This window comes from Seriola aureovittata, chromosome 7 (assembly GCF_021018895.1).
Source record: "Seriola aureovittata isolate HTS-2021-v1 ecotype China chromosome 7, ASM2101889v1, whole genome shotgun sequence".
Classification (NCBI taxonomy): domain Eukaryota; kingdom Metazoa; phylum Chordata; class Actinopteri; order Carangiformes; family Carangidae; genus Seriola; species Seriola aureovittata.
The window spans coordinates 5,265,564-5,283,268 of record NC_079370.1 but is presented as its reverse complement, the minus strand read 5'-3'; the positions used below and the strand labels follow the sequence as shown (position 1 = coordinate 5,283,268).

At 45.2% G+C, this 17,705-nt stretch overlaps 2 protein-coding genes across 5 annotated transcripts; both read right to left on the bottom strand.

Annotated features, from left to right (window-relative positions):
* Window positions 1-1,293: 1,293 nt before the first annotated feature.
* Window positions 1,294-6,654, bottom strand: LOC130171808 (acidic leucine-rich nuclear phosphoprotein 32 family member E-like). 3 transcript variants are annotated; one of them, XM_056379989.1, is made up of 7 exons: window positions 6,449-6,654; window positions 4,416-4,565; window positions 4,141-4,263; window positions 3,112-3,271; window positions 2,857-2,993; window positions 2,500-2,566; window positions 1,294-2,350 (listed from the first exon to the last, which is right to left on the bottom strand). In XM_056379989.1, the coding sequence occupies exons 1-7, from the start codon at window positions 6,500-6,502 to the stop codon at window positions 2,271-2,273; spliced, it is 771 nt and encodes a 256-aa protein (XP_056235964.1). In that variant the 5' UTR covers window positions 6,503-6,654; the 3' UTR covers window positions 1,294-2,270. The 3 variants fall into 3 exon arrangements, with proteins under 3 accessions (XP_056235964.1, XP_056235965.1, XP_056235963.1); XM_056379990.1 differs by lacking the exon at window positions 6,449-6,654 and adding an exon at window positions 6,046-6,296; XM_056379988.1 differs by lacking the exon at window positions 6,449-6,654 and adding an exon at window positions 5,256-5,646.
* Window positions 6,655-8,352: 1,698 nt separating this feature from the next.
* On the bottom strand, window positions 8,353-17,222 carry LOC130171804 (mothers against decapentaplegic homolog 4-like). 2 transcript variants are annotated; one of them, XM_056379984.1, is made up of 11 exons: window positions 17,110-17,222; window positions 15,156-15,404; window positions 11,160-11,334; window positions 10,385-10,513; window positions 10,057-10,311; window positions 9,837-9,953; window positions 9,703-9,756; window positions 9,354-9,537; window positions 9,084-9,252; window positions 8,823-8,961; window positions 8,353-8,711 (listed from the first exon to the last, which is right to left on the bottom strand). In XM_056379984.1, exons 2-11 carry the CDS (start codon window positions 15,402-15,404, stop codon window positions 8,506-8,508), a joined length of 1,677 nt encoding a protein of 558 aa, XP_056235959.1. In that variant the 5' UTR covers window positions 17,110-17,222; the 3' UTR covers window positions 8,353-8,505. The 2 variants fall into 2 exon arrangements, with proteins under 2 accessions (XP_056235959.1, XP_056235958.1); XM_056379983.1 differs by having other exon boundaries at window positions 15,156-15,446; window positions 17,110-17,214.
* Between the last annotated feature and the right edge of the window lie 483 nt (window positions 17,223-17,705).

Below are 17,705 nucleotides of genomic sequence, written 5' to 3'. Positions count from 1 at the left end.
TCTCTCTCTCTCTCTCACACACACACACACACACACACACACACACACACGTCAGTACATTTACAGCACGGATCAGCGACATGTGTTGCTGACTGTAGCAGAGTTTGAGCAGAGACATTGAGACTGATAACACTGATTGATCACTGATCACACTGATCAGAGGGATTCACCAGGTTCAGTTTCAGACTTTTGTCGGCAGCTCTCAGCTGAATATCACAATAATTAAATCTTAATCATTAAACGACCTGGATTAACAGCTGAGATGAATCACATATGAACAGAACACATCAGCAACTCTTCAGCTGTGATCAATCAGTTTGATTAGCTCAAAACACTGATCAATAACCAGATTCACTTCAACTCAGACGTTAAAGGATAAAATATCTGAGTCACATGATCTCTGAGCTGATGACCTCAGAGTGAAGCTGCTTCATCATCGTCAGGGTCAAAGGTCAGAACAGATTTTATTGCTAAAATATTAATGATTAATGATAAAAATAAAATAATAAAAATGATCTCTAACATGTGGAAACGTTTACACACAAACTAAATAAAAACCAAAAGATAAACATTTTTGATTTAAAAAACTAAATGTTTAAAGTCAAATTAATAAATAACTTCTGAAATAAATTCTGAAATATGATCAAACTACATTTAAATAAATCATTGCAAAGAAACAAAACTTTCACATATTCAACAATTTTAAAAAAAGACGTTTGGTTTGAAAGAAAAGAGGAAAAATCAAACATCAGCTGAGCTGCAGCGCCACCGTGTGGTTCACACAGGAACTGCACCTGGAAACACTGATCAAACTGTCAGTGTCATTTTACATAATTTATATTTACTTTGGTTTAAATGGAACGAAAATTGATCTACAACTAATACATTTATATTGAAGTGTTTTTGTTAAAAAAAAAATCAGCTGATCCTCATTATTTTCTCTGTAAGAAACATCAGCTGATCCTGAGTTTCTGTTCCACTTCCTGTTCAGTTCTCACATCAGCTGATTTTTATTTTTGCTTATTATATTGATAAACAGGAAACTACTGTCTGTCTCTCTACTTCCTGTTTCTGAACCCATTCATTTCTGTGTCTGATATCTTCCCACCTGAAATCATGATGTCACGATGACATCATTAAGTGTTTGTTACTGATTCTGAATCAAATGTTTTCTGTCTGTAACTGAATCTCTGGGTTTTGGACACATTGTGACAGTTATAGACCAAATGATTGATTATCAATAACTAATCAAAATGGCTGCTGTTAATTGACAAACAACAGAAGAAGAAGAAACAGAATTCAGTTGTTTTTATTCAAAAACACGACACAGCAACACGATCAGAGACAGGAATAAAAAAATAAAATCCACTGAGGACGAGCGTCCGTCAGTTTCACGTCTCAACTCAACACGACACCACGAAGACCTACACAGACCAGTTCACTTCTATTTACACAGACCACAGTCAGGACCCACACAGACCAGGATCCACAGGACCGGAGAGACCGGGAGGAGCCGGGCCCGCCCCGAGCAGAGGGCCGCAGACCGACAGGTGACAGGTGAGGGGGGCAGGGCTAAAACTAAGAGCTCATGCTGTAACAGTCATTTTTGTTAAAAAAACAACCAACAAAAAAAACATGAACAGCTGTAAAAGTGATCCAATCAGAGAGCTGCAGACTCTCCCTTAGCAACAGCTGCTGAGGCTCATGGGAATTGTAGTATTTAGAGTCACAGAACAAACTTAAGAAATTTTTCTACCTGAAGTTCAGGTTCAGAAAACATCAAACCCAGGAGAGGAAACATCTGGAACATCTGTTACTACCTGTCACTGATCTGCTGCAGGTGAAGCTTCAGTGATGTTAAATCCACAGGTTTGTATCTGACCTCATCCCCGACATCAATACATACGAGGTCAGAAACATGATGAGATCCAATCAAGGATCAATGAACAGATCATACACACGTCTCAAACTCGTTTCTCATCATGTGGTGACATCATGGAGCTCACACCTGCAGCCTCATCACCGCTACACCTGGACCAATCAGCTCTCAGCATCGGCTTATATCAGCTGAGTATTGATCACATGTTACCAGGTTGGTGATGACATCATCAGTGTTGTTGTGGAGGACTGATCCTGGACCTGGTCTCACTGCTGTGTCTCTGTCTGTCTGCGGCCCAGGGGCGACACCCGGCGGGGTCAGAGGTCGGAGGTCACCGGAGGAGGGAGGAGGGAGGGGGGGTCAGGTGTTACAGTGTGTGAAGGTGGTTTATCTATTCGTCGTCGTCATTGTCACCTTCATCCTCTGCATCTCTCTTCCTCTTCTCCCCCCGAACGCCAGCTCCGTCCTCATCTGATGAAAACACACAGATCAGGTTCAACAGACTGCACCTGAACGCCTCACAACCTGCGTGTGTGTGTGTGCGTGTGTGTGTGTGTGTGTGTGTGTGAGAGATCAGTTTCCCTCAAGGAAAATAAAACCTGACAATAATCTTCACCTACCTCCATCTTCCTCTTCCTCCTCATCCTCCTCCTCCTCCTCAACATAGTCTCCATCATCTTCTTCATCCTGAGGAAACAACAACACATCAGGAAACAACGACACGTCAGTAAACAACACCACACTGGTGGCTGATTGTTAAACTGAGTGAATGGCGCCTCCTGGTGGTCAGAGTGGAACAGCTGATTCAACATGAAGGCTTTTATTGAACATCAGCTGGGCCCTGAACACACCACACACACACACACACACACACACACACACTGGACAGCTTCTTTCTACTGCTGCATCACCTCCAGCTGATCATGTCCCTCACACACACAGTCTACAGATGAAAAACCAGCTGACAGGTGACTCACCTGGATCCCCTCCTTCATCAGGTACGACAGGCCGACCTCGTCCCCTTCAGAGCCGTCCTCATCCTCCTCCTCGTCATCATCATCATCATCGTCATCGTCATCATCGTCTCCAGGTGGGCCGGCCTCATCGTCCTCATCTGGAACACAGTCTCAGGTCAACACAACAATTCCTCTGGTCAAGACTTTAATTAACAACACTGAACGATTAACGGGCAGACAGCTCCTCCCCCTCCGGTCTGGTCTGAGGGACCTCACCGTTGTCGTCCTCGGAGTCAGGGACCTCGTTGTCCTCCTCGTCGTATCCGTCCAGGTACGTGAGCTGAGGCAGCAGCTCGAAGATGCTCTCTCTGTAGTCGTCCAGCGTGGTCACCTCACAGCTGTACAGGTACAGACTCTTCAGGTTCTTCAGGTTCTGCTGCAGGGATAGACCAGAAGACAGGAGACCAGTCAGTCTGAGGACCAGGTGCAGCTCAACAGTCCACACTGACATCACAGCACGATGTTCAGTCTTTGATAAACCAGGAGGTCTAGACCTGGACCTGTTACCCCTCAGGTTCCAGAGTGAGTCCACGAGTCCAGTCATGGATCAGACCAAAGAAAATGATTCTGATTAGAAAATAATCATTGAAGTTATTGTTCAACAAACAGCAGCAGATGAGATGGGACCAGGTCCAGGTCCAGGTACATGGTCTTGTGTTATAATGAATGAACCTCTGAGTGTCGGACAAAACCGGAAATTCAAGCACGTCACACTGGATGTTTTATAATCCCGACAAACATTAAACAGGAAACAAACAAAGACTGAAAGATAAACTGGACCCATCAGTGACGAGCAGTCAGACAGTAACTAGAACCACCTCCTCATGGTTGTATCCCTCCGCCACTCAGACTAGTTCCAGGTCACATCCTGTTTATCTACAGTCATTTAAAATTGTAACCATTTGCTGTGTGGAGTGAGTTATGACTAAAAGTGTTTTGTGAGGTCACAATGACCTTGACCTTTGACCACCAAAATTTGATCACTTCACCCTTGAGTCCAAATGAATGTTTGTGCCAAATTAGAAGAAGTTCACACAAGCCGTTACTGAGATCCTGTGTCCACAAGAATGAGACGGACAGACAACCTGAAAACAAAACGGCTGCTCTGACGCTGAAAATGATGAAGTGAATGTTCTGCTCGTTGTAGTTCTACCATCAGGTTTCATGAGAGACAAACGGCTGCCGAGCAGAGACCAGGACCAGCTGACGTGTTCCCGCCTCAGCAGCGGAGTCTCGGGGACTTACCAGAACCTCGATGCTGCTCAGCTCTTTGATCTTGTTCCCGCTCAGGTTCAGGTAGGTCAGGTTGGGACACTTCTCTGCCAACGTGTCCAGACCTCCTGAGATGGTGTTATCACTCACCTCCAGCTGAAACACAGGTGAACACACAGCTGTTAGTGGACAGGTAGCCACACGCCCGTCACAGCAGAGGAGAGACTGAGACAAAGAAATGACTGAGTCCAGGGTCAGACCGATGCTGGTGGACCCTGCTGGACTCCAGAACACAGTGAGGGACTGACCTTACGTAGTTTGGGCAGCGAGGGCAGTTTGGAGAGCGAGGTGAGGCCGACGTTCACCATGCTGAGCATCTCCAGCCCCGAGTACTCGTCCGTCAGACCTTCAACCTCCCCGTCACTGGAGCGACAGTTATCCACCACCAGCTCCGCCACCTGACCACAACAGACCATGGATGATGTGTTCACTGACGCTGGTTTAAAACATGTCTATTATCTGTAACATGTGCATCCACACTGTGAGTACAGCACAGATCTGTCTGACATGTCTGCACCACATCAACAACATGAGACTGAGGAATCTGGGGCTGGTTTCACTGATGAAGCTGCTACTCTCAGTTTAAACTTGAATACGACAACATTATTCTCAACATTGTTCTACTACTGCTCTGTGGTTCATAATGTCACAGTTGCGTTTGGTCTGAATGTGTTAAACTGTCACCATTTTATCCTCATCTCTTATCTGCACTTTAGAAGTCTGAATGTTTGTCTAAATGTTGTGAAGCTGCTCTGATTGGACCAGTCTGAATGAATGAATGAATGAATGAATGGATGAATGAGTCTTCTACCACTCCACTGTTTAAAACTGTTCATATCTGTGAGGTTTATTCAGCTGCAACGATTATTCCATCAACGGAAAATTAACCAGCAACTACTTTGATATTCTAATAATAGTTTGTCATTTTAAGCAGCAGTGAAATGAACATACACAAAACAAGACAGACTTCTTCTTTCTACTCATTCTTAACATTTTCTACAAAATAATTAATCAACTAATAAGACAATAATCTGCAAATTAATCAATAATGAAAACAAGTAGATCAAGGTTTAGGATCAGCACTGAACCGGAAGGACGAACATGTGGAGTGATGCTTCTCCTCCAACAAACACACTTTGATCAACTGCCGTGTGTGGTTTCGCTCGCGCGCGTACACATACGTTGGTGTGCGTGTGAATTAACAGAACAAAAAGCCGACAGATAAACATCTGTCGTTACGACCCCAGCGGTCGTATCGATTACAGCGCCGTGTTTAATAATGGAGGGAAATGCCCCCGATAAATAACTCGTTATTAATCAAACTGGTTCCGTGAAAACGTCAAATCTGGATAAAACGTTCCGCCAGTCGCTCCAGAAAAAACCGCTCGACTCTCCGGCGTTTTCTCAATCGTTACATGCCCTTCTCCTCCAGGTAAATCTGCCACACACCGACCGACGTAACGTAACGTGGACTTTGGAGCCGTTGTACTGTGCTTGTATCCTCACCACCAAAACAGAGCTGAGTGGGCGGGAACGGCACAGTGAACCAGCCTTAAAACTTTACAGTCTAACCCGAAGGAAGCAATGTTATTGTGTTGAACGTGAACCGGACTGACCTATGATACCTGAACAATTGTTCAACGACGTTAATCGCGTCGAGACTGAAACGCGTTTTAGTCCATAAGCAAGTAAACTTATAAATCCACGGTTTCAGAATGGAGTCTGGCCTGACGCGCCATCAGATAACAAGCATAGTGGATAACTAACTATTTAACACTGAAGGTTAAAATGGTAGCCTGCTCGGCCGCGCGCTGAACCATGACCGTTTAAAACTGAACCCGAATCAAACAAACATGCGCGGCCGTGCTCTTTCTTTACCGCCGTGTATCAGCACCGACCCCCCGGCCACCTATTCTCTGCCGTGTGTCTCCATTATGAGGGCTGGGCACTCGCCAGGTTAGCTCGTTAGCCTGTGTGCTAACGGCAGGAGGCTCGCGCGAGGCTCCGGGGAGTCCTCACGAGCGGGCGAGAACTGAGAGCGCGAGAGAGAGGGGTTGCACGCGGCGGGCTGCTCCAGGACCGACCGCGGGAGTTTCCTCCATGTTGGAGCGGTTAGGGTTAGCGAAGTTGTTTTCTGGGTCAAAATGTCGGAGCTGAACGGCGGAGACTCCGCGGAGAAAAGTCGACGTTTTCAGCATCGTCATGTCGGTTTGACTCCGCATCCTTCATCATTTCTCCTGGAATTAAATAAATTAAATTCCGCGCTGCTGTAGTTACACACCTCCGCGGGGTTCTTGTTCCTCAGCTCCAGACTGATCCTCTTCTTCATCTCCATGTTGAAGCCGAGCGGAGTCCAAAAAAATTAAGTATATCAAAGGAAAACTGAAAACAAAACACGGTTCGGCGAAGCGCCCTCCTTCTCCAGCGGATACCAGGCGATAACTAAACCTCCATGTTCGCCTGCGCCCGACCTCCACCAAGAGACCACGCCCCTTTAACAATGAATATTCATGTATTTCCCGATTCTGGTCTCCTATTGGTCCAAGGACCAGTCATTCATCAAACCCATCCTCCTCGAGCACATTATGCAAGACTCTTCTCTACCATTGGCCAGAATTGCAAAGGCGTTGATTTACTTTGACCAATAACAAGGCGAACATGAAACATTTAAACTTTACAGACGCTCACTCTTTGTCCTTATTGGCGCCATGTCTTACTGATACCTTCAAGTTCGCTCGGTCTTTCATTCATAAAGAAAGAACAACAGCCTCGAGTTTATTATTGTTAAATTAATTAACAGGTGATTGTAGAACACGTTCTGTTTTAGGTTCCTAAGGAAAATTTAAAAAACAAACTATCAGTCTTATATTGATCTTAGCTAAGTATCGTATTAATAAATGTAAAGTTACCAAGACTGAAAGAGAATAAACATTAGGGTAAACATTCTGACAATAAAATGGTCCTGACAGAAACATCCTTAAAGTGTAATGTCTGAATGTGAAGAACAAAGAACAAGAACAGTCATGTATAAAATAAAGAAGCAGTGATTGTTTTATCATAAAAGTTTATTTTGAATAAACAGCAGATGTTATGGAGTTATAGACCTTTTCAGTATAAAAGCCTTTAAAATGTAACGCCATAAAAAGATGAAAGAGAAAAAAACCAGACGACAGAATAAATAATCCGACAGATCAGAGTGAAGCTGAATCACAAAGTAAACAGTATATGATGTCACTAAGAGCAGGAAATCAATCTTTGGTGGATAATCAATAAAATGAAAATAAATAAACTGTCAGCGAGATGTTAAAGGAGCAGTCCCACATCACTGTGTGGAGACGGCTGCTGCTGAGCAACAGGTTAAAGAGTCAGTTCAGTCAAACTACAAACAATAGATTTTCTCCCTCCTGTTAAATTATATTGTGAATATTTTTGAGACTCAAACAGTGATGTCTCTCAGGTCCGTTGTATATGTCTTAAGATTCACTGCACGTCTGAAAACTCTGAGTCTGAGCAGCCACACTGAAAGATACAAAACATGTGACTAATTATGATCCGCCATGTTTAGTTTGTCTGTTTGTGTTTTATGCTGCAGTGTGAAACCAGGCTCATGGTTTGTCCAGTGTCAGCACTATAATCTATAGCCTGTCAGAGAACAGCATTTTTAATATTGATTTATTTTTGATGTACTGATGTATTACTTTACAACCTCCACAACTGGATGGTAAATCTGATGAAATAATAAAATCGTACAACAAAGCTTTGGTTTCATGTGTCTGAGTTCAGTCCCTGTCACTGTGAATGTCAGACTGTGGGACCAAGAGAAATCTGCAAACCTGAACAAATAAAAGGAAAATCATCTGTGGCAGTTAAGTGACGACAAAAGGTTTGCAGGAAACGGGGCGGAGTCAGGCTTGATCAGGACTGTGGCTTAGATCTGGTTCTGCTCTCACGTGTTGAGTCATGTGACTGAGGACAGCTCAGGATTGATCGTTCTGTCGTCCCTGTTCGTCCATACGTACAATTTTCTCCTTCCTGATTTTGTGTGAACTGACCCTTTAATGGATGCTGGTATCCGTGGAAACTCATTTGATTGAGAGCAATGAGATGCCGTGATTGGCTGATTGTCTGAAGCTTGGAGGTCTGTACCTTACTGATCGACCAATGAGCAGCGTTGTGTTTGTTTAGACAGGTGTCTGTAGGAGGACTGGCTGGGTGGGGCTTATCAACTCTGACAGCTTAGATCATTCAGATGACATCACAGCTGTGGACGAATCCTCTTTTGACTCAAACACACTGCAGCCGACAGAGAAAACACACACACACACCTGCTGCAGTCTGTCAGAGTGTGTGTTCTCGTGGCGGCAGTGTGTGCAGCACCTGGTCGAGCAGCTGCAGCGCTCGGTGCAGGTGAACCTCCAGCCAGCAGGGGGTGTCTTTGATGCTCTGTCGTGGGTAATCACACCCCCAACCTTTAACGAAGCTCAGACGCACAATACACAACCTGCGAAGGTCGTCCACCCCGAGACCTGCCGCTGAACACACACCTGTGACACACAGTGAGAACACACACCTGTGACACACAGTAACCTCCATACTGATTCACAGCAGACAGACAGGTACCCAGGGAGAGGGAGAGAGAGACAGGTGGTACTCACTGACAGCAGGGGCGATCCCTCCCACACTGTTTGGTCCGGGAATCGCACCGGCAACTGCAGCCGCCTGAGTCGCTACAGCTGCCTGAGCTGCTGCTGCCTGCTGCTGCATCTGTCTGTGACACTGCCGCAGGTCAAACACCTGGAGACACAGACAGGTGAGAGAGAGACAGGTGAGAGACAACCTGAGATTCAGACAGCGCTTCATGTCCGTGATGGACAGAGACGAACAGCAGAGAGTTGTCTGCGTATCAACACACTCACCTTGATATAAGCTCCGGGGTAGATCTTATGGACTCCGTCTCCAGGTGCTCGGCCGGCCTCTCGGTCCAGGTAGAAACTCTGAACGAACACCGAGTGGTCACTAAGGCAACGCATCCAGACGTCCCCCTCCCCCCGACACTCTAGCTGAACCCCCCGACCGATGTGGAGCCTGCAGGAACAATTTCAAATAATAAAACTATAATGACATTACAACATACCGCCTCCTGCTGCCGCAGTACTCTTACTGGTCAGACTGGTCAGACTGGTCACCTGGCACGGTGGCTGGCAGCAGTACGGTGGACATTGCTCAGCTGTCCCAGACAGAAGCGATCTCCTCCTGAAGGATCCACATATCCGTCCACCGTCACCAGAGGACAGCTGGACTGGACCTTAAACATCTCCCCGACCTGAACATCCAACTCAAAGTACGAGATTGAGCACCAGAACTCTGGACCTGAGAGACCCGGGACAGAGTGAGACCAGAGACATAGAGAGGCAGGTAAAAGGACATTTTTACAAAGTTTTAGAAAGTGGAGACATTTATTTTGAAAGTTTTAGAAAGTAAGGGCATTTTTGTTAAGTTTTGTTAAGTGGGGGGATCCTTGAACAGGTGTTTTACCTGGGTGGTTGGACACCGGCTGTGGATACGGAGCGGTGCTGTGATGCTGTGACCCTGCAGGAACAAACAGTCAGACTCAGTGTGATGAACCACCTCACAGAACTACACTACTTTCATTTCACACGAGGTCGTACAGAAGTGAGTATTGGGGGCGTGGTGATGATGATGTAATGGAGGCTGCTGGTGGCTCCGCCCACTCTGTTGAGGTCCTGCAGGGCTGTAGGGGGCGGGGCTGTTGCCTGACCAGGTGGCTGCAGAGACACACACAAGGGTAGTGAGGTCACCATCACAACATTTGACACAAATTGAACCCCTCCCAGTTCTTCCACAGTTCATCTCAGTACAGGTACAAACCAGTTTTGGGGGGGCTGCTGTACTCGGGGTTCTGCTGATGTGATGAGGTGGGAGTGGGAGGGTGGGGAGGCTGAGGGGTGTGGGGGGGGTTCGGGTGAGGCGGCGAGGCCTGAGCTCCATGGTTCTGAGGCGGGGCGATCTGAAGGAGACCTGGGCCCTCGCTGCTGACACCCCCACCGACACCACCTCCACTCCTGCCACAGACCCCTCCCCCTCCGCTGGCGGACAGAGCTGCAGGCGTCATGGAGCTGCTTCCTGCGGACAGAGTCAGGGTCAGAGGCCATCTTTACAACACTTTAATTAATTAGAAAACATACGAGACAGAGACCTGGAGGAGACAGAGGCATGCTGGGATATAAGCTGACGGGGTGGGGCTGGTTGTAGGGGTCGGGATGGGGGGGCAGGTCGATCTGCAGACAGTCCTGAATGAACTCCTCCTTTATGAGAGACTGAGGACCTGTGGAAGACAAGAGCTGTCAATCAACAGGTGTGTATATACGTTATGTCGTTATGTCACATGTGAAGCTACATGATGTTACTTTACGCAACTTTACATAACTGTATGTAACTGTGTTACTTTAAGTTGTGTGTGACTTTACGTAACTACACAACTTTACAATACTTTACGCAACATAACGTAACTTAAGGTAATTATGTAAGTTTATATTACTTTTCGTTACTATGTACCTTTATGTAAATTTTTTCAATTTTATGTACCTTTATGGTACTTTACGTGACTTTATGTAACTTCGCGAAACTTCGCAACTTTACTATACTTTATGCAACTTTGTGTAATGTTATGTTACTTTACATAACTTTATGTTACTTTACGTAACTATCTTACTTTATGAAACTTAATATAACTTAATGTAACTTTACGTAACTTTATGTAACTTTACGTAACTTTACATAACTTTATGTAACTTTACATAACTTTATGTACGTTACATGAAGCTTGGTTATGTGAGACCATGAACACCGACGCCATCTTGTGTTGCCCTGTGTGATGCTGCAGTAATGTGCTGGTCAGTCTGTTGTCAGGTGCACCAGGTGTTTCCTCAGGGCGACTCATGAATATGAATGTGGGTGTGGAGAGTGTTTACCTGTGGGCGGGGACGCCACCCTCTCGTAGTGGTAGGGATTCACACACACGCTGTCGTACTTCAGGTCGAAGGCAAACTGACAGAACTTGACGTGCTTCAGCTCGTTCTTATGGAGGTCAGGCCAACGCCACAGACGGGCATAGATCACATGAGGGAAACCTTTCCTACCTGCTACCTGTGGGCAGAAAGACAGGTGAGAAACAGACAGACAGGTGGGAGACAGACAGACAGGCAGACAGACAGTCAGTCAGACAGACAGGAAGAGCAACAGACAGTCAGAGAGGAAACATCCTTCATGGAAATTTAAATAAACTCTGTGAGAACAAACTGAGTCACGGCGAGTAGAGGTTACCACGGAAACACTGTGTGTGTGTGTGTGTGTGTGTGTGTGTGTGTGTGTGTGTGTGTCTGTCTGTCTGCCTCTGTGTGTGTGTGTACAAGGTGATGCAGAGTTAACCCATCAGGCCAAACCACGACCATGACATCATGTCTGACCTGTGTGTATGTGTGTGTGTGTGTGTGTGTGTGTGTGTGTGTGTGTGTGTGTGTGTGACTTCAACACACTGTGAAATGATCCTGGTTGTTTTCTAAAAAGCAGCAGACTGAGTCGAGGGTGTGAGGAAACAGGGGCGGGGAGTCATATTCTGTAAAGATTGTTAAACAGTAAATGAGTGATTATTGATTATTGGGCTGATTAGATATTTGATTTGACTGATCCACTCGTTGCTCTTGTACAGTTCAGGACGTGACGTTCAGTCCCGGTATCAGGACTCATGTTGACTCAGTGATCTGGTGACGAGTTGATGTGACAGTGATGATGCTTACTCTTCTTCATCACTGCAGCTCAAGTAACACGAGGAGACTAATCCAGATGATGACCAGTTCATCTCAGTGGAGACAGACGACCCAGACAGAACCAGACAGAACCGGACTGATCCAGACTGAGCTGAACTCGTGGTCTGGGTCCCTGAAGTTCTCTATGTAAATGGATCTCAGACAGTAACACCCAGTGAGGTCAAATCAGAATCAGAGAAGAAGAAACTAGAAAAACTGTAGAAGAAGATTTGACTTGATTCATGAAGAAAGTTGATCTGAGTCATAAACAGGTGATTTTTTTTTTTACAGTGCAGACACTGAGGCAGCCAATCAGAGCTCTGTGTTCTGTGTGTGCACAGGTGAAGGGCAGGGATAAGACTCTGCAGACAAAACATTCACTCACACACACACACACACACACACACACACACACACACACACACACACACAGAAGAAAACATCCATCTCTCAGTCAATCAGCTGCATTTCTTTCTTAAAACCAGAAAAATGTATCTTGAAAGAAAACTGATTGCAGAGGATCTGACGATACACCTGACGACACACCTGACGACACACCTGACGACACACCTGACGACACACCTGACGATACACATACTGACATACTGAGGTCAGTCACAAATATCAAACATGATTAAAGCTGAGAGCATTAGTTTACTAATCGATTATTTATTGATTCTGAGGATTTGCTCTGTCTTTACTCATTTGACTCATGTAAACTAATCACTCTTGTGTTTCTAACCTGTTCACCGGACTAAAGCTCTGACGTCATCTGGACTTTATTCACTATTTTATTTCATGATCAAACATTTAACTGGGAAAATACCGTCAGATTAATTTATAATAAAAATAATCTTTAGTTTCAGCTCTGAACATGTTTAAAAAATCTTTAAGATGAGAGTCAGACAGAATCACACACTATAGGATTTTATCTTTAACATCAGCTGACCCAGACTGTTAATAAACCAACAGAACCAGAACCATGGTTCTAAACAGGTCCAGGTTCTTGAAGCAGAACCATCTGTCATCGTCTGATTCTTTCCTTTTAAATAAAGATCTGATTTTTAAAACTCAGGAACAGACTGAAGGAGCCATTTTTTACAGTGTACAGACTGTGTGGTTTGTGATCCAACGACAAAACTGAGACGTGTACACATTCCACACACACACACACACACACACACACACACACACACACACACACACACACACACACACACACACAGTCTGGCTTAACTCTTAACCCAGCCCCTTTCCTGTGTTTCAGACAAAACAAGCCAGCCTGCCCTTCCTCCTCCTCCTCCTCCTCATCCAGGCGGAGAGAAACACACACACACACACACACACACACACACACACTTGTACTTCTGTCTTTGTGAGGACACTCACTGATATAATACAGTCCCTCTTTACCATGACCCGAACCTGGTTTTAACCTGAACCCTAACACCAAGTCTGATCCCTCTGTGAGGACAACACACACACACACACACACACACACACACACACACACACACACACACACACACACACACACACACACACACACACACACACACACATACAATGTCTGTCTGACACTGTAACATCAGAGTTTTTCTGTTTAGATGTGGAACCAGCCGAGGTTCTGCAGGAGGTTCTACTGATCCGTTAAAGACCTCTCAGGTTCCTCTGAAGATGTTCCAGTTCTCAACGAGGTTCTCAGGTTCTCAAAGACTAATTTATTCTCTCTGCTCTCGTCAGAGTGAGGATCCACCTGGTGCAGTGGAAACCACATCAGGTTGGTGGTTTAGAACGTCTCATGAAGTCTCTGGGTTCTTTGATCAGGTTCAAAGGGCTCATGTGGAGTTTTCAGGGTTACTTAAGGTCGTTCTCGTGGTATCAACGAGTTCCTGAAAGGGCTCAGGTGTTATTGATAGAGGAAGAGCTGATGAGTTATTAATGGGTTTAATGGATTATTAAGAATCCAGAAGATCTTTTAAAGGTTCTGAGGGTTCTGGAGGATGTTTCAGGATTTGTTTGGTTCCCAATGAGAGTCTTTATGGGCTGCACAGATTTTTGTTTTGAGTTCAGGGGGTTCTAGAGGTTCTTAAGGACTGCAGATGTTCTTCGGGAGGTTCCAGGGTGTTCTGGGGATCTTGTAAAGGTTCTAGGGGTACTGGAGGAGGTCTTAGTGGTTCCTCAGGCCATTTTCAAAAAATGTTTTGGGTGATTTCTGTGGTTCCAGAGAAGGGGTTCCTAAGAGGTCCAGTGGGTTGTTGAGAGGGATTCAGGGTTCTGAGTGATTCTTGAGAACATTTCAGAGGTTCCTGGGGAATCACTTCTTTGGTTCAGAGTGTTCAGGAGTTAACCCTGATCCGGTGCTGGTGGCCTCAGATGAGCTCGGTCAGTCCTTAAAAAGGTTCCTGGGGTTCTTGAGGTGGTTCCGGCGGGTGGATGTAAATCTGAGCGGAGGTCTGTAGAGACTGTGTGAACGTGGGTCGGTGTCAGCTGAGAGCAGACTGAAGTGTGATCCATGTTTACGTCCTCTGGTCTGATAATTACTGAGTGACGGTCTGAGACACACCCAGTCTGCTGCTCTGTATTATCTGAACCACAGGCAGCAGATACAGGACACAACACCACTGAGCACCGGACCTGTCGGAGAACCATCAGGACGCGTCGTCATATCAACACATGAAAGAAGAAAATCATCATGTGACTCAACAGGTCGAGGAAGTAAAACGCAGCAGCACAAACAGACAAACATTTAAACTGTGTCCAAATGAATCAGTGTGAATGTTTTATGTTCATGTGTTTTGTCTTCGAACATCTTGGGACAAAGTAAGAAACCAGTGTTTTCACTTTTACTTGTCGTGTGTTTTTTATGATGTCATCACTGCTGCTGCGAGCTCCTGGTCTGTTTGAATCAAACTAAACTGACAGCTGATCATCAGCTGCTTTAACTCAGCTCCACCTGACACTTCAGCTCCTTTCAGCTTCACCTTAACATAAACAAAACCTCTTCCACTCCTCAAACTCACCTCACTCCAGCTGACGTCTTCTCCCAGTCTGAACTGAAGCTGTGATAAATTCAGCTCCTCTTACAGTCAGTCCTGTCATGTGACCATACCAAACCTCACATCAGTAGCCCGACCGTCGCCTTCCTGTGAGCGCTCCTACCTGCAGCCGTCCATCCAGCGTCCTCTGGATGGTCACGCACTTGCTGGGGTGGACGCCATTGGTGGTGACGGCGGTGATGAGCGAGTCCAGCTCGTCCTTCTTCTCCTTCAGCTTCTTCACCAGGCTCTCGATGGCGCGCTTGGCGAAGCCCTCGTTCTCTCCGCCCTGCCGGTGGCACATGAGGCTGTGGACGATGCTGAGGCAGGCGTCGCTGCTGCTGGGGGCGGGGCTGAGCACCGACATGGTCATCTGGGCGCAAATGAAAATATTATTTATGAGCCCATTAGATAACTGAAAGAAAATTAACAGGAAACCATTCAGATAAATTCTTTGTTTCAGTTTCAGTTTAACAACTTTTAAATAGTTTCCTCTTCTGTGACTTTAAACTGAGTATTTTGGGGTTTTGCACCTAAAGTCAACATTAATCCTTCACAGTTTATAGACCAGATGATTCATTAATTAAATAAAATAACTATAATAATAGGTGTAAAGAAGAGGTCATTGGCCTGACGGACACTGGACTGGTTTGATATTCAGGTGTTTTGATTGATTGAACGGCTGAAATGATTTTTAACAAACAACTTGATTCGGATCCTTTTGATTTTAACTAACTAACTGACTGACTAACTAACTAACTAACTAACTAACTGACTAACTGACTAACTAACTAACTAACTAACTACTAACTGACTGACTAACTGACTGACTAACTAACTGACTAACTGACTAACTGACTAACTAACTAACTAACTAACTAACTAACTAACTAACTGGCTGACTAACTAACTAACTAACTAACTGACTAACTGACTAACTAACTAACTAACTAACTGACTAACTGACTAACTGACTAACTAACTAACTAACTAACTAACTAACTGACTAACTAACTAACTAACTAACTAACTAACTAACTAACTGACTGACTAACTAACTAACTAACTAACTAACTAACTAACTGACTAACTAACTAACTAGCTATAGAGGGTGTGGCTTCACAGACATAATAAAGACTGTTTTGAATGAACCAGTTATTGATGAACAGATCTGAAGCTCTTTCACTACATTACATCATGTCTCTGATCACTCATCTGATCTCTGTCTGACACACACACACACACACACACACACACACACACACACACACACATTTAAGATCACGTCCTGGTTTATAGAGTTCGCCTCTCCTGACAGATCCTCTCATTGATCAGTAATCAGTGTTTAATTAGTCTGTGACCCAATCAGACTTCACCACATCAATCACTGATTATTTCCTGTTCATTGATTTATTAATTTATCATAAATCTCACTGCAGCTGATGATCAGTCAATACAGGTACACAGACAGACAGACAGACAGACAGAGAAACAGACAGATACAGACAGATACAGACAGACAGGTACAGGTAGACAGGTACAGACAGACAGACAGACAGGTACAGGTAGACAGACAGACAGGTACAGGTACAGGTACAGGTAGACAGACAGAGAAACAGACAGATACAGACAGACAGACAGACAGAAAGAGACAGACAGAAAGACAGGTACAGGTAGACAGGTACAGACAGATAGACAGTCAGACAGGCACAGGTAGACAGGTACAGACAGATAGACAGTCAGACAGGCACAGGTAGACAGGTACAGGTACAGGTAGACAGATACAGACAGACAGACAGGCAGAGAAACAGACAGATACAGACAGACAGACAGACAGACAGGCACAGGTAGACAGGTACAGACAGATAGACAGTCAGACAGGCACAGGTAGACAGGTACAGGTACAGGTAGACAGATACAGACAGACAGACAGAGAAACAGACAGAAACAGACAGATACAGACAGACAGACAGGCACAGGTAGACAGGTACAGACCATCTCTGCTGCATCAACAGTTGTCACATATAAAAACCTCCGGACAGGTTAAACCCTCCGCGGGCTCTGGCAGCTCCACTCACCGGGACTCGGATCTCTCCACTCGGCTGTGATCCGCTGCTGTGACGGTGAGACCGGCTGTCGGTCTGCGGGTCTGCGTGTTCTCCGTCTGATCCAGACTGTGTCTGTCTGCACACTGAGAGTCAGCACTGAGGGGGGGTGGGGGGGTGGGGGGGGGCTGTGTCATGCCCGACCCGACAGCCAGACATAACAGGAAGTCAGTCGATATCTAGACTTATAAAATAAGAGCAGCGGGAGACAGAGACGTGTCCGAGTCACAGTCACGTTACTGTCGCTTCGACTCAAGGACTTTACTGACGCCACGAAGACCGTGAGAGGTGGTAGAAGGTTCTTACGGTTCAAAGTTCACTGTTGAGTCCTACAGTCTCAGCGTTACTCCGAGTTTATTCATAATAAAACATTTGATCTACAGCTGAGACACACACTGGGTTTAACAAGGTTTTACTTTTATTCCTCTATTTTCGTATCTATAAAAGAACACGATGTTTTAGACTGAACTCAAAACACTTTGATATAAAAGTAGAACTAACGGAGGAAATTAAAAGTTAAACTGCATGTAAACAAAGGGTGGTGTTAAGGTGATGGTCTAACAATAATA